This window comes from Nicotiana tabacum, chromosome 21 (assembly GCF_000715075.1).
Source record: "Nicotiana tabacum cultivar K326 chromosome 21, ASM71507v2, whole genome shotgun sequence".
Classification (NCBI taxonomy): Eukaryota; Viridiplantae; Streptophyta; class Magnoliopsida; order Solanales; family Solanaceae; genus Nicotiana; species Nicotiana tabacum.
In genome coordinates this window covers 10,131,034-10,150,991 of record NC_134100.1, presented here as the reverse complement: position 1 = coordinate 10,150,991, position 19,958 = coordinate 10,131,034, and the positions used below count along the sequence as shown (strand labels likewise).

General features: G+C 35.5%; 1 protein-coding gene across 2 annotated transcripts in view; it reads right to left on the bottom strand.

Moving 5' to 3' along the window:
• The window catches only part of LOC107809912 (NAC domain-containing protein 54-like), a 35,288-nt gene extending 16,143 nt beyond the window's left edge, over positions 1–19,145 (bottom strand). The window contains exons 1-6 of one of the 2 annotated variants that reach the window (XM_075241488.1): positions 18,829–19,145; positions 18,473–18,730; positions 16,324–16,601; positions 15,366–15,668; positions 8,856–9,245; positions 8,697–8,772 (exon numbers count right to left, since the gene is read on the bottom strand). In XM_075241488.1, coding sequence (XP_075097589.1) covers positions 8,697–8,772; positions 8,856–9,245; positions 15,366–15,668; positions 16,324–16,601; positions 18,473–18,623 — 1,198 coding nt within the window. In that variant the 5' untranslated portion in view covers positions 18,624–18,730; positions 18,829–19,145. Of the gene's footprint in view, positions 1–8,696; positions 8,773–8,855; positions 9,246–15,365; positions 15,669–16,323; positions 16,602–18,472 lie in introns of both variants that reach the window. The other variant, XM_075241487.1, reaches the window with a different exon arrangement.
• Positions 19,146–19,958: the final 813 nt, after the last annotated feature.

The window sequence follows — 19,958 nt, the reverse complement described above, 5'->3', positions numbered from 1 at the left end:
GCACTACTGTTCGCACTTCAGTAGGAGCCACTCCTTATTTGTTGGTATATGGCACTGAAGCAGTAATTCCTGCAGAAGTTGAGATTCCTTCCCTTCGGATCATCGCCGAAGCAAAGATTGATGATGATGAATGGGTCAAAACCCGTCTGGAACAGTTAAACTTGATTGATGAAAAACGATTGACCGCAGTATGCCATGGTCAATTATATCAAAGAAGAATAGAAAGAGCATACAACAAAAAGATGCGTCCCCGGAAGTTTGAAGTAGGTCAGCATGTGTTGAAGCGTATTCTTCCACATCAGGTTGAAGTAAGAGGCAAATTTGCTCCGAATTGGCAAGGACCATTCATTGTGACCAGAGTATTATCGAATGGTGCACTATGTTTAACAGATATTGAAGGCAAATGCATAGATATGACGATCAATTCTGACGCGGTAAAGAGATATTATGCCTAACTTTTTGAATGTTTGTATTTAGCACTATTTCGAAGATTGAAATGACAAAGGCAATTTATTCTGCTATCCAAACACTATACCATTTGCTTCCCCTTTGAGCCATACTTGTTTCTTTCCTACCCTCTCTTGGAATCAATAAAATAAAAAAAAATAAAATAAAAAAAAAAGAAAAAAAAAGAGATCAAAATCTTCACTATTATGTGGTGAACTACGTTTGACCTGATTCCTCAAAGAAGGATACGTAGGCGCTTCACGGCTCGGTCATAGGGTGCACAACATACATAAAATGTGCACAAAAAGAAACATTAAGCGACCCCAATCAAGGAACTGGGGCAAAAATTGTATTAGGAATAAGAAAAGATTCCAAGAGTTGTAATTTCAAACACATACCAAAATTGTTTAAGCTTTTCACATAAGAACCCCATACCAAAAGACCTTTCGACCAATCTTAGAAAAAATGCTAATGAAGATGGTTCATAACATTCTGGTACAAACAAGAAAAGAAAGTAAAAACGAGAGAGTCTTATAGGTGAAAACCCAAACAGGCACCATAAGGCGACAGAAGTTGAAAGAAAAAGTAAAATGAGAGAGTCTTATTGGTGAAAACCTTTGTAGGCACCACAAGGCGAAAAGGAAATGAGAAATGAACGAATGAGGAAGGTTTATCGGTGAAAACTCTTTGAGACGTTACAAGCCCAACAGGCTTGTGAAATGAAAAATGAAGTTGGATTATGGAAATTTTGGGGAGATTGATTAAAAGACTGGATTGATTAATCCGAAATGCATACCCTGATCATTGGTGCCAGTAACTCCAATCAGATAAGTTTTTATTCTTTCTCAAATAGTCATCCAAAATTGGATTTTTCTTTTTATAATTGTCGAAATCAACGTATTTCGTCACTAATAATCTTACTTTTCTAAAAGCTTTGAGATAAGTTTTATTCCAAACAAACAAGAAGGAATGTCAAGGTATGCTACCAAGATTCAGGGTTACAAAATACAACCCCGAAAGGTGGGAGATAAAAGATATGGGTATAAGAAGGGTGAAATCAAAAGTGGATCAGCAAAGTCAGAAGGGACATATGATTACAGTTAAAAAGGTTTTGAAGGAAATCCTATAGTCGAGAATCAATTACAAAGACAAAACAGTCTTTTCAACCATTCTAAGGCAACAAAGAGAAACGAAGAGAAGCATCACCATCGGCAAGAATACCCCAATCAACCACCCTGCTTTAAACTAACGAAGTTTTCTTTGATTTAAAACAGGGGCAAATACAATATTTGTGTCAGGAAATACCTGAAGAAGAATTAAAGAAGTCAGGCGTCCACCTGGAGAATGAGGATAAGAAAAGAATAAGTCAGGCGTCCACCTGGAGAATGAGGACAAAGAATTAAAGAAGTCAGGCGTCCACCTGGAGAATGAGGATGAGAAAAGAAGAAATCAGGCGTCCACCTGGAGAATGAGGATAAGAATTGAAGAAGTCAGGCGTCCACCTGGAGAATGAGGATGAAAATTGAACAATATTTGTGTCAGGAAATACCTGAAGAAGAATTAAAGAAGTCAGGCGTCCACCTGGAGAATGAGGATAAGAAAAGAATAAGTCAGGCGTCCACCTGGAGAATGAGGACAAAGAATTAAAGAAGTCAGGCGTCCACCTGGAGAATGAGGATGAGAAAAGAAGAAATCAGGCGTCCACCTGGAGAATGAGGATAAGAATTGAAGAAGTCAGGCGTCCACCTGGAGAATGAGGATGAAAATTGAAGAAATCAGGCGTCCACCTGGAGAATGAGGATGAGAAAAGAAGAAATCAGGCGTCCACCTGGAGAATGAGGATGAGAAAAGAAGAAGTCAGGCGTCCACCTGGAGAATGAGGACAAAGAATTAAAGAAGTCAGGCGTCCACCTGGAGAATGAGGATGAGAAAAGAAGAAATCAGGCGTCCACCTGGAGAATGAGGATAAGAATTGAAGAAGTCAGGCGTCCACCTGGAGAATGAGGATGAAAATTGAAGAAATCAGGCGTCCACCTGGAGAATGAGGATGAGAAAAGAAGAAATCAGGCGTCCACCTGGAGAATGAGGATGAGAAAAGAAGAAGTCAGGCGTCCACCTGGAGAATGAGGATGAGAAAAGAAGAAGTCAGGCGTCCACCTGGAGAATGAGGATGAGAAAAAGAAGAAGTCAGGCGTCCACCTGGAAAATGAGGATGGAGAAGTTAAAAAGAAGTCAGGCGTCCACCTGGAGAATGAGGACAAAGAATTAAAGAAGTCAGGCGTCCACCTGGAGAATGAGGATGAAAATTGAATGAGTCAGGCGTCCACCTGGAGAATGAGGATGAAAATTGAATGAGTCAGGCGTCCACCTGGAGAATGAGGATAAAGGAATTGAAGAAGTCAGGCGTCCACCTGGAGAATGAGGACAGAGAATTAAAAAAGTCAGGCGTCCACCTGGAGAATGAGGATGAAGAAAGAAAAGAAACAGTCAAGGCACCCACCTGAAGAACAAGGGAATGCAATTGAAGTGATGAAATCAAAAGCTCGCTCATATGAAAGGAGCACATTTAGAATCAATAAAGCAGAGGAGTCCAACAGAATCCCCAGCAAGAAACAACAAGAGTCCCAAAAGAAAATACGAGACACAATGAAAAGGAATACGGAATAAGCCAAATGCCCAAGAGTCACCAAGATATCAAGACAACAAGAAACGCAAGGGCATGATCTAGATAAGATTTTTATAATTCCTGTACCATAATCTAGTTTAATTTCTGTATTTCCTTTAAAGTAAGGTGTAATAAGGAGGTCAGCAAGCAGTAAAAACAGCATGAAGCAGCAGTAATATCACAGTCCCGCGGTAGTCCCAGTTACCCAAAACTTCCCGAACTACATTGACCTGATTCCTTTATAGCCAAGGATATGTAGGAAACCTTTGAAGCAGAGGTTCGGTCAAATCTTTCTAAAAAATGCTTCCCGCGGAGTATTCGAACGGGCAAAAATCACTCGTGTCCGCTCACTTTATCTTTGTACGAAAACTCTTCGAGTTTCCGCACAAAGAGGGGCAGCTGTGAGCACGTGATTTTTGCCTTACGAAAAACTACTCCAAAATAAATCAAAATAAATTTCTTTTACTGTGTAATTTCTGAATTTGCGTGATGTTAAAAATTTGTTTATGTCCGTAAAATGTTTGCTTTGTTATAATTAAACAAAAATAAAATAAAATACATATTTGCATGAATATAGGATTTAATTATGCATTTAAGAGATAATTTAAATAAAATCACAAAAATATGCATTGGTTTTATTTTAAATGTTTCACTGTGTGATTGATGTTTTTGTCTATGTGTTAAATAATTGTTATAGAGTAATTAATATATTTTTGTGAAGGTAAAATTGTTTTATAATTACAATTAGAAATTTAAATTAGAAAAAATGAAAATAATAATAATAATAATACATATACATAAAAATCGGACCTGGATTTAAATCCAGGCCCAACCAAATTAATTCCCTTCACAGCCCAATCCCAACAGCCCCATGTCCGGTCCAATTCAAACAAATCGAAACGACGACGTTTCATCACCCTTCATCAAGGGCCGTCGGATTCAATTCATCCAACGGCTGAGATCTCATCACCCTAACCCGTGATCATTACCCTACCCACTGCCCCGGTTCAACCCGTCCCCCAACTTAAACCAAACGACATCGTTTGGTTAAGTGAAAAGATCCTAGCCATCCATTCTACTTGATCCAACGGACGATACCAATCCACCCCACCTCTATATAAATCCCAAACCTTACCCCGGCCCCTAACCGAACACCCCCCCTTCCTACACTGTTCATCATCGTCCCAAACCCCCACTCCTAACCCTAGCCGCCCTAGGATTCCACCGCCTGAAACCCGGCGGCATCAATGTCGCCGGTCACCACCTTAACACCCTAGGACCTCCTGAACCTCCCCTACACGAATCCGACCTTAGTTTCCTTCGAATCAGGCCCCAACTCTTCGAATCTTAAATCGAAGGTTGGCCTGAAAACCTGATCTAAACCAATCAGCCCCAAATTAACACCATGGCTTTCCCTAACAACCCTTGTTATGGATCTGAAGTTAGTTTAGTTCGAATCAGCTTTGAACTTCTCGAATCTTCTTTTGAAGATTCGGACCAAACAAGAACAAACTCAGATCCGTTTCAAATTAACACCAAATGACCCCTAGGCTACTCTCACCCTTGTATCATGTTTGGTTCCCTTCGAATCTGCCCTGAAATGTTCGGATTTAAGATCCAAGAACCTGAAACCCTAAAAAATACCAAACTTTTGGATTCCGTGCATATTAAATGAAGATTGAGGTTTAATCGACCTTAGTCGAAGTATTTTCAGTGGAAAATACTTCGACTAAGGTCAGTTTGATTTCAAAAAAAAAAATCCGAAGTCCAAGTTGAGTTCGAGTCGGAATAAAATTGAAGATTCAAAGGTATTTTTTCTATTTATTTTGTGTATTATACATGTATTTTTGTGTTTGTTTTAGTCTGTGTAATTTTCCCATCTTTTATTATCATACTGTCTCCTACCCGTCTACCTGATTTTAAACGGGAATTGTTTCTGTTGATTGTGCTTAGTGACAATGTGTGTAATCGACTCGATCAAGTTCGTCGATTAGTTATATTATGAATTCTCATTCATAATAATACTGATTGAAACAACCTGTTTTCTATTATTATGTACTATTTGTTGACAGATATTGTAGATAATCATCAGTTAAATCATCCTGGTTTATATGAATCTGTCAAAATAAGTGTTGTATATATGTTATTGTCTGAATATTAAAGTTTCAGGGCATTGTCAGTATTGGCAATGATCCTGTATGTGTCTGATTTTGGTTTAGTGATTAATCCAGTCTGAATTGTTATGATAATTTCAGTAATATGTTGTTATGATGTTAGTTCTGAATTCAGTGTAATATTGTTGTAATGTCCAGTTTGAATTCAAGTTTACAAAAGTTGGTCAAATACAATTGTGTTAGGAAATCATAGGATTGGTTATAGCTGTAAATCAGAAGGATAGTTAAGTCTATACAGATTGTAGAATCTGTTTTACAGTGGGTTCTGATTTTTCAAGTAATAACAGTAGGTCAGGGGCATTTCTAGGAATGAAACAGTAAAAAACAGGGTGTTAGTGCTAGTGTATTATAATGTAATGTTAATGGCTATATTTAAGTAATAAAGGGGGAACAAGGGATAATGGGGCTGCTGAAAATCATGTTAGGATCACATAAAGTATTAAAAAGAAGTTTCAATGGAAACTTTCTGGTTGTTAAAGGGATAAAGGGTCCCTCCAATACTAATTGGTATAGAACCAGCCCTGTATAAATACAGGAGCTGGACAGACCTTAAGGGGGCAGTCTTTATCAGTTTTTAAGACAGAGAGAGAATTTTTGAGGAGAGTTTTGAAGGAATTCTAAGAGGGCAGTCTTTAAGAGTTTTAAGAGGAAAAGAGAGTGTGCAATTGGGAAAGCAAACAGATTTTAGGATCAGTTTTCAGGGAGGAGTTTGACAGACAGAGAGAGAATTTTTAAGAGAGACTTTAAGAGAATTTTAGAAAGAAAAAAAAATCTGGAAAGGCAGATTGAGAGAGAAAAACAGAAATCTGAGAAAGATAGAAAAAAGGAAACAGAAAATAGAGCAATCACATACACACTCACACATAGATACAGCAGCAGAAACAGAAAATCAGAAAAAAATAGGAATTTGAAACTGAAAAGAAACTGAAATCTGAAATGTTGTTCTTTTGTTGAATCTGCTCAACTTTATGTGATTCCACTGTTCAGTTAAAAACTGAAGTGTCTTTTAAAAAAACCTGTATTGTGCATCTGACTTCCTCGGGTCGTATTATCGCTCAAATCTGTGGAAATACTGCTATTCTGTTGAATTTGTTACTGCTGCTACTGCTGACATTTACTCCTCCTACCTCCATTTCCAGGTACATATCCTCTTAAATTCTATGTTGGAAAGAGATTCAGCATGATAAATCAATGAAGCTTGAATTGCATTTCTATTTTTCCATTTATCTAAGTTTGTTATTATAAATTTCAGTTTTTTTTGTTTCATGTTGTTTCATATAGAAGTATGCTTGACATGTTAATTGTCAGCTGATTATTCTCTTTTGAAATTCATATAAGTGTTGTAATAATATTACTTATTCTAGAATTTCATTATAGTTAAGATTGAATTGTTAAAATAGGGAACATGGCATAAAGTTGGCTATTAGTTAAATCATATGACGTTGTTAGTCAGGTATAGAGTATTCTAAAAATGCATGGTTAATGTATTTCGATTGTTTGGTTATGGATTAAGGTTAAATATTGTTAGTTGAATAAAGAGTAAAAACCATGTTGCTAGTTTATTCTAATATCTAATTTAGTTATGGATTGAATGATGTGAGTTGTACGTTCATATATGGCATGACAATAGGTATATATAGGATCATTAATGGATGATGAGTTGATGTATCTCATTATGATGTTAAAATGCTAGAAATGTTTCAGACATACAACTATGTTGTATGAAAGGCAATATTGTTAATCGATTTATAATTCCCTTTCTTATCAATTTGATACCTATTTACCGTCGTAAATAAATTAATCTAATTTCGCCTATTAAATTAAAATAAGTGTAAGAGAATGAGATGAGAGGTATAAGCATGAATCGCAACATTTTATATTAAGGGTGAGTAGAAATAGAATTTTCATTAAATAAACAATGAAAAATTATTTAAAAATATCCCTTCCATTTATAAAACATTTTTTTTTGTGTAGTTGCTCATGTAATTCATTCTTGGGGTATATACATATATATATGTCATATTTATGAGAAAGTGGTATTTTTATTCACACTTCGTTATTTTGCTCCTAAAATTTGAATAGTCTTGAATGAACATGTTATATGCGGAAATTATAATCAACGAGCAACATTCAATAAATTGTGAATTCTTTTTTCAAGAATTAAAGGATATCTTAAAGGAAGATTTCTCATAATATAATAAACATTTTGTGGAAATTCCATAATATCATTACAGTATTTTGCGCAATTAGGGATACGTTCGCGTACCCTGATTATATTTAAAAGCTAAATTCGGATTATGCGTACGCGCAATTTCGAACGAATATTTAATAAAAGGATTTTTCCAAAGACGTTAAATCAATTTCATAAAAAAACCGAGATGTACGGTTCACTATTATTAAAAAAAAAACAAGTACTCTTGATTCGACACAATTTCGAAAAATGATTGCTCAATAAATATATTATCAAAAGTTATTGTGTACACGTACGCGTGACACAATTCCGCATTTTTTTTAATAACACGAATATACGTACGCGTAATTCGATTCAAAGAAGGGTTCTTAACCACAATAAGTAAAAGCGGTAGAAAAATCATGTAACAAAAAGTATTTAATAAAAATCAAGATAATTAAGCCAATAATAAAAACAGTTAAGCGACCGTGCTAGAACCACGGAATTCGGAAATGCCTAACACCTTCTTCCGAATTAACAGAATTCCTTACTCAGGATTTCTGGTTCACAGAATAATAAACAGAGTCATATTCTCCTCGATTCAGGGATTATAATTGGTGACTTGGGACGCCTTAAAATTCCCAGGTGGCGTCTCTAAAACAAATAAACAAATCCCGTTTCGACTGTCCTTCAATTGGAGAAAACTCCCCGCGCGCCCCGCGGGCGCGGCGAAAAGGAGGTGCGACAATTCCTATTAAGGATCATGTCCTCGGTTAGATGAAGCTGCCTCATGTCTTGCCTAATCACCTCTCCATACCTCTTCTTTGGCATGTCTCTACCTCTCCGTAGGCCCTCCAATGTCAACCTCTCACACCTCCTCACCGGGGCGTCTGTACTCTTCCTCCTCACATGACTAAACCACCTAAGTCGCGCTTCCCGCATCTTATTCTTAATAGGGCCACACCTCCTCGCACACCCAACACTAACAATGCAATTTCCTTTACTCTACTAGTATAACTTAACCCGTGTAATTTTTACATTTTTAATATATAGACTATCTAAAGATAACTATATGTTACTATTCATCGTGAAATTAGTAATCCGAAAAATAAAACAAATAACCTACAACAAGAAGTTAAATTTAGAAAAAGAACTTTACGTAGTCAATGTGAATAATATAAATCCATATACTTAATAAACAGGAGATAATTCAAGAAAAAGTTAAGAAAATATGTAATACCTTCAAGCTCGTATTCTTCTTTCAGGACAGCTGAAACATTTTCTATTGGCACCGTCTTGTAGTCCTCAAGATATGACTGTTCAAGTACAAAGGAAGTCAAATTAATGCTTATATATTGCATTCTATAAATTGTAAAACAAATTAGTAAAAAATTAGTACCTTCTCAAGATCCATGTCCGACATTCCTATCCATCTCAAATTTTCTACAATTCTATCAGATTTAAAATCTTCATCTAAACCACCTATCTCGATTGATCTACCATTATGGTCTTCATTAAATTGTTCCATAAAATTGAAAGAACCCAAGTCATGAATTTGGTTAGCATAATTTCCACCAAATGAATCTTGATTTATATGATCTTGTGAAGCTTGAGCAACTGAAAAGATTTCTTGGATAATATCTGTTTGATTTGTATTTTGATGGATATTATTACTTGATTGAGACATCCTGGAATAATTAACATAGCCAGCTTGTGGGAAATCTTGAACCTCCAATGGAGGTAATGCCAACCTATGCTGCAACTTTGCACACTCTAATGCTATATTTACCTGAAAACATAATAAATAATGACTTTAAGATCTATACGCTAAAAATATAGAAAATAAATTAGACTAGCAGGTCACATAATGAATAACTATAAGTGACTAGCCATAATTTAAAAGAATGTAAACAAATTTTTGTACTATTAGATAACCTAAAAGATAAAAGCTGTTAATCTGAAAGTAATTGAAAAGAAATTGGGTCTCATTTTGTAGAAAACCCTAAACGATGTAAACGAGAAAGAATCAGAGCTTGAAAATTTTCTGTGTGTTGAAAAATGAATATGATAGCCTATTCCAATGTACAAAGTAACCGATCATTACCTATTTATACTACAAAGAATAAGCAATGGTTATCTAATAAAATAGGTTATCTATGCAATAATATTACAAGATTATGTACAAGGCTATTAGTGTATTAGTCAGCTGGGCCTGTGTCTGGTGGGTTTGAGTTGTTTGGGCCATCTATTCCAACACCCCCCCCTCAAGCTGGAGGGTGACAAAACACCCAGCTTGCTGAGAAGATGCTGATGCTGAACCCAGTGCGTGGCTTAGTAAAGATGTCAGCAAGTTGTGATTGAGTAGGAACATATTGCAAGGAAATCAGTCCACAAGCAAGCTTTTCCCGAACAAAATGACAATCAAGAATGTGTTTGGTCCTTTCATGAGAAACATGGTTCTTGGCAATGCTGATAGCAGACTTGTTATCACAGTGGAGAGGAATAGGAGCAGAAATGTTGAGACCCAAGTCAGCCAAGAGTCTCACAAGCCAAGTAAGTTCAGCAACAGTCTTTCTTAGAGCCCTATACTCAGCCTCTGCAGATAACAAGGAGACTGTTGGTTGTTTCTTAGACTTCCCGCAAATAGGGCTGCCTCCAAGAGTCACAAAATAATCACTAACACACTTCCTTGAGGAAGGACAACCTGCCCAATCAGAATCTAAAAAAGCTTGAATGGAGAAATTCTGACATCTATTGAATAGAATGCCTTTATCAGGGTCTTTGACCAAGTATCTAAGAACATGAAGAGCAGCATGCATGTGAGCAGTTCTGGGAGCATTAAGGAACTGACTGAGATGCTGAACTGAGAAGGAGATGTCAGGTCTAGTGTGTTGCAAAAAATTGAGTTTCCCAATCAGTCTTCTGTATGAAGAAGGATCAACTAAAGCATCACAAGAAGTGGAGGTAATCTTGATAGACATGTCCAAAGGTGTCACCACAGATGAGGCAGAAGAACAATGAAATTCTGAAAGCAGCTCCTTCAGGTATTTGTGTTGGTTGACAAGAATACCATGATACCTCAAATCCCAAGAAGTAATGAACAATTTCCAAGTCCTTGATCTTGAATTGTTTATCCAGAAATGCTTTGAGAGAAAGCATTTCAGATGTATCATTCCCTCGTATGTCATCCACATAGACAGCAATAAGAACAGTGGAGGTGGCAGAAGACTTGGTGAGCAAAGAATAGTTATTGAGACTTAAGGAATAGACCCTGGATATAAGAGCATGAGATAGCTTGGCAAACCATTGCCTAGAGGTATGTTTAAGGCCATATAAAGATTTTTTCAACTTGTACACAAGTGGAAGATCAGAGGATGAGGGAGATACTGTAAGACCAAGAGGAATCTTCATGTACACCTCTTCAGAAAGATCTCAATGCAAAAAAGTATTATTGACATCAAGTTGGTAAATGTCCCAAGAATGTTTGGCAGCCAAGACAAGAAAATATTTAATAGTGGTGAACTTGACTACTGGAGAAAATGTCTCAAAATAGTCAATACCAGCCTATTGAGTATCCCCTATAATCACCAATCTAGATTTATACCTTTCAATACTACCATCTGAACGTTGCTTGATTTTATATACCCATTTGTAGGGAATTGCCTTTTTAGCAGGAGGCAAAGGGACTATGTCCCAAGTCTGATTTTCCTCTAAGGCCTGAAATTCTTTCCTCATGGCCTCCTGCTAAGCAGGATTAGGAAAGATTGCTAATAAAAAATAGGTTCAGGCAAGGATGAAGAGGAAGATGGAGAGGAGGGAAAGACAGAAGAGTGAACAGGAGGAACAACATATCAAATGCAATCTTTAAGGTGGGTAGGAAGGACAGTAGGTCTAGAAAACTTCCTTAAGGGAGGAGATGAAGGAGAAGAAGAAGCTGGTGGTGAAGAAGCAGGATTGATAGGCAAAGTAGGAGAAAGAGAAGGAGAAGATGAATCAGAAGAAGGGGCTAATGGTGAAATTGCAAAATTGAAAGGGGAATTAGGAGGAGAGAAAACAGGAGGAATAGAATTGGAAGGGGATTGGACAGGAATGAGAGAAGTGAGATCGGAAAAAAGAATTGGTGATGAAGGAAAGAAGCCAGAAAGAGAAGAAGTGGAAGGAAAGATGTGTTCAGCAAAAGTGACATCCCTAGAATAAAAGACAAATTTGTTGCCCAGGTGTAATAATTTGTAGGCTTTCTTGCCAAAAGCATAACCCAAAAATACAGAGGGAATGACTCTGGACTTGAACTTGTATCTCGAAGGTGAAGGAACGGTAGCATAGGCTAGACAACCAAAGGATCTGAGGTGTGTATAAGTAGGAGGATGACCAAGTAAAGTTTCATAGGGAGTTTTGTTAGATAGAACTGTGGATGGGAACCTATTTATCAGATATGTTGCAGTAAGAACACATTTCCCCCAATATTTGGTGGGCAACTTAGATTGAAAGAGAAGAGCTCTAGCAGTTTCTAATAGGTGCTTGTGTTTTCTTTCTACTATCCCATTCTGTTGTGGAGTATGAGAACAAGAAGTTTGGTGAGCAATTCCAAGAGATATGAGATAATCAGTATGAGAATGATCAGACCCCAGTTTAAATACATAATCAGTCCTTATAGTTTGGACTGAAGTGTGGAATTAAGTTGAAACCATGGCTATGAAGGCTTTGATAATAGAAAAGGCATTACCTTTACATGAAAGGAGGTGAGTCCAGGTGACTCTGCTATGATCATCTATAATAGTCAGGAAATACTTGAAACCTTTGTAGGTGGCTGTATGATAAGGTCCCCAGAGATCAATATGTACAAGTTGAAAGGGTTTTGTGGATTGTGTGGAGCTATGGGGAAAAGAAAGTCTCTGTTGCCTTGCCATTGGACAAATTGGACAGGTGAAAGACTGTTTAGAAGAAAACTTACTAGACAAATGAGGAATAGAAATCATTTTCACAAAAGGCATATGTCCCATCCTTTGATTCCAAAGAATATCATTTTCATTTATAGCAGTAGCATTACAATGAACAGTGGAAATACCAGAAACAGATACATTCTGAGAAGAAGAAAAATTAAAAGGCAAAACAGATGGTGGAGTAGTAACACTTTGGGGAACATTTATTGAGGAAGCATCAACTTTAGCATCAACATTGAATGGCAGCCTCAGAATGTATAATCCATGCTCAACCTTACCAATTTCTAATGGCCTCTTCATAGAAGGGCCCTGTAACCAATAGGAAATCTCAGTAAGAAGAGCATAGCATTTGAGTTGACTTAGAAGTTGATGTATAGAAATTAAGTTGTAATGAAAAGAGGGAACCAACAAAACATTAGTTAATATAGTGTTGGAAGTTAAGGAAAGAGAACCAAATGAATGTACTTTTACTTTGTAACCATTTGGTAAAGTGACAAGAGAAAGAGAGAGTAATGGTTATATACCATGAAGAAGGTGTTTGTGAGGTGTCATATGGTTTGTTGTCCCTGAATCCAATATACAGGAACTGAAATTTTCATGAGTTGCATGACATACAAGATATCAATATAATCTACTAACTGGATTATCATGCCAACCTGCAAAATTTGCACATATTGGAGGATCTCGAGAAAAGGACTGTTGAGTCGAAGAACTCATCTGCATTTGTTGAAAGAGGGACATGAGATTAGCATACTGCTCTTTAGAAAGTCCATGTGGCACATCTTCATGTTGAGAAGTATCATGAGGAGATGTAAGTTGATTTGTAGATTCAACTTGAGCACAAGCTACAGTCCTTTTCTCTTTGGTGAATTTGAATTCTGGTGGAAAACCATGAAGTTTGTAGCATTTGTCCACAGTATGTCCAGGCTTCTTACAATATTTGCAGGACAAATTGGACTTTCTGGGCTCAAAGTTTACCCTTTGACTAAAATTCCTCACATTGTTGGTGGATTGGTTGGCAAGGGTATTGGAATGGGAATTTGCTATGAAGGATGTGGATTCGGGTGAGAAAACTTGTGAACCAGAATAAACCTCTCTCTGTTTCTCATCCCTAATTAGAATGGAATAAGCCTTTTCTACATTAGGTGCAGGACTCATCATAAGTATGTTACTTTTATCAGTAGAATAGGTTTTATTAAGTCCTGAGAGGAACTGGATGAGTTTTTGTGCTTCAGTGATTTCATGCATAGCTGCACAAGTGCATGGTCTACCTAAAGAGATTGTGGATAGTTCATCCCATAAGCCTTTAAGCTTGGTGTAATATGTAGCTATGTCGGATGACCCTTGAGAGGTTGAAGAAATTGATTGTTGAAGACTATAATACTGAGAAATATTGGGAATACCATAACGTTCTATTAGGTTATTCCAAGCTTCTCTAGCAGCCTTATAGTATAGAATTGTTTTAGCTATATCCTTGGAAAGAGAATTCATTATCCATGCCTTAACCATGTTATTGCAACGTTGCCAATGAGGATAGAGAGGAGAATTAGGAGCTGGTTCAATAAGAGTTCCATCTATGAGTTGGATTTTATTCTTTGCAGATAAGGAAATTAACATTCCTTCCTTCCAATCTCTAAAACTTGTACCACTAAATGGTACAGAAACTAATATAGTTCCCGGTGTATCAGAAGGATGGAGATAAAGTGGATGAAAAACATCAAGGACTGATGAGGTAGAACTACCAGACGGTTCAGTCGGAGATGGAACATCACTACTAATAGCCATTTGGAAACCAACAATATCTACTAGAAAATGACTAACTGATCAATATAGAAGGTCTAGAGAGTAAGGGCAAAGAAAATTGTCACCAGAAATGTCGATTCACACAAGCGAAAAAACCCTAATTTTGAGCTGAACTTCCTGTCGTGATTCTCGTCCAAATTTCTGATGAACGGAGATAAATTCAACTAAGAAGAGTTGAAATCAGCTTTTGACGAAAGATCGTTGGCCAAATACCTCAATCGAACAAACCAAAAATAACGATGACTTCGTCTGTTCAAGGATGAAGACGAAATTTTTCAAAATTTCTTCGGTGAAGAGTCAGATAATGGCGAAAACTACCAGGATTCGCTCTGATACCATGTTAATCTGAAAGTAATTGAAGAGAAATTGGGTCTCATTCTGTAGAAAACCCTAAACGATGTAAACGAGAAAGAACCAGAGATTGGAAATTTTTTGTGTATTGAAAAATGAATATGATAGTCTATTCCAATGTACAAGGTAGCCTATCATGACCTATTTATACTACAAAGAATAAGCAATGGCTATCTAATAAAATAGGCTATCTATGCAATAATATTACAAGACTATGTACAAGGCTATCAGTGTATTAGTCAGCTGGGCATGTGTCCATTGGGCCTGAGTTATAATAAGCTAACACCCCTTATGGGTGTACTAGGCCCAAGAAATATAATTTCCAACATTTAGGTTACTTAAAAATAATTAATTATAATTATTTTCTAAATGACCCGATAGTGTGTTAGGGTAAAAAGTGTATATGTATATATAGGGCATGGAGGTGATCATATGATTGACGGTGTGTTTTTTTTTAATTATTTTTTTACACTAGCAATATAACTTAAATTCAAAAGACTACATCATGTAAATAATCTGCTATAACAAGTAGAATTATTAACTTGAAAATAAGGTTGACCATCTACTATAATTGGATATTGATAGTGTAAAACGTTAATGTAAAGTTATTTATCAATGTGTATAAGTTAAGTCATAAAGGATAAGTAAAAAAGAGTGAAGAAGAAACCAAAAGCCACTCAAAGTCTCTTTTGTTTTATCTTATTAACACAAATATAAGGTCTAATTAAGCTGAAGTTACTGGGATCTGACGAACCCGTAACTATTAGCTCTGTTTCACTAGAAGCTTAATAGTTTGTCTATTGATATTTTATTACCTTGGGTGGTGCATATGGCAATGTTCCATAATTTGGAATTGATGGAGGAGTACTGACGTTGAAACTAAAAGCTTCATCTGATGATAAATATTGAACCCATTTGTCATCATCACTTGGACCAGCTGCAGCTAAATGCAATGGAGATTCTTGGGTTGGTCTTCTATAATCAGAGCTCTCCATATTATCATCACATCTTCCATCAGAATAAAGATCAATACTCGAGGATCGATCACTAGCATAAGGATCAACCACTTTTGGTGCATTCAAACTCTTCTTGAATATACGGCAAAGTGCATAAGCATCCTGCAATTAAGATGCATGATCCAACCTTTAGACAAAAGAAACTGACAATTAATAAATAATAAAAGTTTTATAAATTTTTTAGCGTAATCCTTTCAATATTATCAGTGCAGTTTAATCTGCCACATATTATAACTTACTATTACACTTTTACGGTTACCAGCCATGAAGTATTACCTATTATTGTAAAGTATAATAACTTAATTCGATCAAGATCTCAAATCAATAATGGGGTCTGTTTTGCACCTCCTAAATGGACGTCCAAATTGGACCGAACTCTTTGTCACGCTATGATTCCAAGATACTAGTCTTAATTATTGATTAAGTCATATATGCTACAGTGTCCATATTTTTAATATTATTAGTGTAATTTCACCTATAACAATAAGTTTTTTACCATTTTCACCAGGTTACTTATTTATAATTTATCACATAGATTTACTAGTAACTACCTAGTAAGTGACTTAATTATGTAAGTATCTTTCACATTATCGGTTCATAAAACTTAAACTCTTTATTATTTTGAACAGTTATGTATAGCTAAATAGTGTAAAAATTCTTATATACTGTGGTGTATATATATAGAAGTTAAACTCTTAATTATAGCTTTTAAGGCTGGTGTGTGTGTCTATATATATATATATATATATTAACGTACCTGCAAACCATTTGCAACTTCACATTCTCTTTCATTCAAACGATATTCATGCATAATCCAATCAGTTCTACCTCCATGAGGTGCTCTTCCTCTGTAATACACTAATGTCTTCTTCATACCTACAGCTCTCATCTGAGAATTCACTTTCCGATCTTTTCCGGTGGCTTTCCAGTATCCGGCTTTCGTTGCCCGATTAGTCCTCGATCCGTTCGGATATTTACGGTTACAGGGACTGAAGAAATACCATTCAAGATCTTTACTAGGCAATAAAGACTTCCCTGTAATATAAGAGTTTTAAAATATTTTAGGGAAAAAAGAAAAAAAGTAAAGTGAGATCTTCATGGGAGTTATGCAAAGATTAGTTACGTACTCCCAGAGGCGCAGCTAGGTTGAGCGTTTTTCGTTTCATTAGTGTTATTCTAGTATTTCCGTATTCTTAGACGTCTATTACCATTTGATATTGCTTGTCTTCTGGTTTTTCTATTATTTTGCTGTTGATATTACTTCCAGACTTTTATAGTACTGCATTTCTTTTTTTTATACTGTTATGCATGCTTGCTTTGAACATAATTATGTCTATCGGAAATAGCCTTTCTATTACCTGCATAAGGTAAGGACAATGCCGTGTACTCACTACCCTTCCAAAACCAGTGGAATTAAACTGGGTTTAATTTGTTGTTGTTGTTGTTGTTGTTATTTTATTGTTATACTATAATTTTTTAATAATATTAAAATAATAATAAAATTTAAAATGGAATTGAGGAGTATAGAATCCATGTCATGAATCTAAATGAAAAGAGATGGGGCAAGGAGATCGGAGCCATTGTAATCATTATATGAACTTACCATTGTGCTAAAAAAAAAGGGGTTACTATAAAGCTTCCATCTCATGATGGAGAATTAAGAGGTGTAAAAAGATAAAAAGAGGTATATAGAACAAATGGTATCTCTAGAAGACAAAGCAATCATGTTGTTTTCTTTTTTCCCTTGTCTTTTGGGTTCGACATGTCACTAAATCAGTAAGTACACATCTTTAAGCTTCAAATAGGAGATCAAAAAAGATGTAGGGGCCATCTTCCTTTATAGCTGGGAATTAACATGAGATCATATATAAGATATTTTTGTACCAAAGCATATGTCTTTTGACTGCAAAAGTGTGTTCCAAGTATCAATAATTCGAATATTTTAGTCAGTACGCGTATGGAATGTAACTCTAAGGAATTGCACTAATACAGATTTATTTTACGAGTGCTTTTCATTTTCACGTATTAATCAAGAATCTTCTAGAGTAGCTTTATAAGAAAATTACCTCCAATTCTCCTTCATATTCATCATTTCCTTTTCTCAAGTTATATTAAACATAAATGAACGAATTGCAATGCCTTAAATAAACACGTGGATCTCACAATAAAGGACCATGAATAGCTTCTTCATTAATGTCAAATTGTATCGTAATGTCTTTGTTATACATTTACGTTACAATCACTTTCAAATTAATCTTTATGGTAATTATTGTTATTTTTTATCTTAGCTTTCAACTTCAACGACAGTTCATCTTTAAAAAAAGAAAATGGTTTCCTAAAGATTAGTTATAGTGATAATTTAGAAACCTAATAAGTATACCACATGCTTCCACACGGTTTCCTTTATAATCTTTTGTGCAACTTGAATTACATGACCATGACAATGTGAGTCGACATATTTTTATTTCTATTAAAAAAACTAAAAAAGAGGATAAAAATAAAAGGGATCTTTACACAAATAGCCAATTGAATTCACTGTATCTTTACAAAAATAGCCAGTCATATTCATTGTTTACTTTTCTAGCCATATACATAAATTATACATTGATTATACATAATTACACACATATAATACATAAATTATGTGTATATTATATCTCCACCGGCTACTTTTAATTTAAGTGATTGGGTGAACGGCCATTTGGGTTAATTCTTCTTTATTTTCCTAGTAGGCATACATATATTATACACTGATTATACTTGTTATACATATATTATATAAGAATTTGCATATATTATATCATACGTTTGCCGGCTATTTTTACTTTTAAGCGATTGGACGTGGACTGCTGTTTGAGTTAATTCTTCGACAAAAAGAAGTGGGAAATGAAAGATGTAATATATACCTGGTAAATCCCAAGGCTCACATTTGTAAAGATCAACTTCAGGAATGATCTCAAGTTCTATTTTGCGACCATTAATCTTTCTTTTCAAATAGTAAGCAACAAGTTCTTCGTCTGTGGGATGAAACCTGAAACCAGGTGGCAATGAAACCATTTCCTTTTCAACTTCTCCTCAACTTGATATATAACTCGAAAGTTGATCACTTGGCTAATCTTTCACCCAGAAAAGGAGGAAAAAAATCAAGGATGACCAGCCACGACCTATATATATACCACCGACTTTAAATCCTGAGTTCGTCTCTGGGTTAACGTAAGTGGTCAAAATAACACCATCAAACCAAGAAAGAAAGAAAATATACCTGAGAGAAGATCCAAGAAAGCAGAGAGCGAGCGAGCGAGAGAGAGAAGGGTTAGGACTTCTGAAGGTAGAAAATGGAGAAGGATGAGAAGTTAAGGGATTGGTTAATGAGGTTTTATGATAAGAGACAAAAAGATGTAGAAGAAGTCCAAAAAGCAAATAGCAAGGGTTACACCCTCCCTTTAGCTACTTTTAACTTTAAAATTGTTTTTTCACATCAAATGAAAGCTTTAACAATCTTTGTTCTCAAGCTCACAACTCAGGCACATCCCTCTCTCTTTCTATCTAAATCTCTCTCAGCATGCACATTATAAGTTGATAACATGCACACATATATATAATAGAAGAATTAGTTTAGGAACATTTTTAACCCTTTTCTGTAAATTAAAAATAGCCAGTGAATGTATAATATATGTATAACTTATGAATTACATATGTATAATCGTATATAATTAATGTATAATCTATGTATATGACTACAAAAAATAAACAATGAATATGACCAGCAACCCGTGTAAAGATATATACACATAGATACAAAATATATATATTGTATTATTTTCTTCTTTCACAATCTCTCACTCTCAAATTAGCTTTCAAATTCTATGCTTCAGAGTTGTCCTTTCTTGGAATATGAGATAAAACTTTTATTTAACCAAGTGAAATATGTACATCCATCCGCTCATTTGACTCTAGAGTCGGGTCCTACAAAAATAGCCTATTTTGACACTTAAGTTCCACATCCGGAACTTACTATCTATGTTAACATGGATACCTATTTATCTTTTCTAAGACTCCTCTCCATTTACAGTAGCTCTCACCTTTAATGTGTAAATGTAATACAATTTCTCTAACTATATCCCTACTTTCTCTTCTTAACTGTTGAAATCTTCGCAGGTTTCTTTCCATCCATGTTTGATATATTATTGATGCAAATGTACTTTCCATGATCTTCCAAAGTTTATTTCTACTCTTTGTTCTTGTTGTCAGCCATGCAGTTTCCTCTTGCCATCTTCCTACTTGTCGACTTATTCCAAAGAGTTTTAGCAGCTGCTCCTATATAAACCTTGAATATGGGCATTCATTCAAAGAACAAATGTTCATGAGTTTCCTCTGTATTAGTCATACACA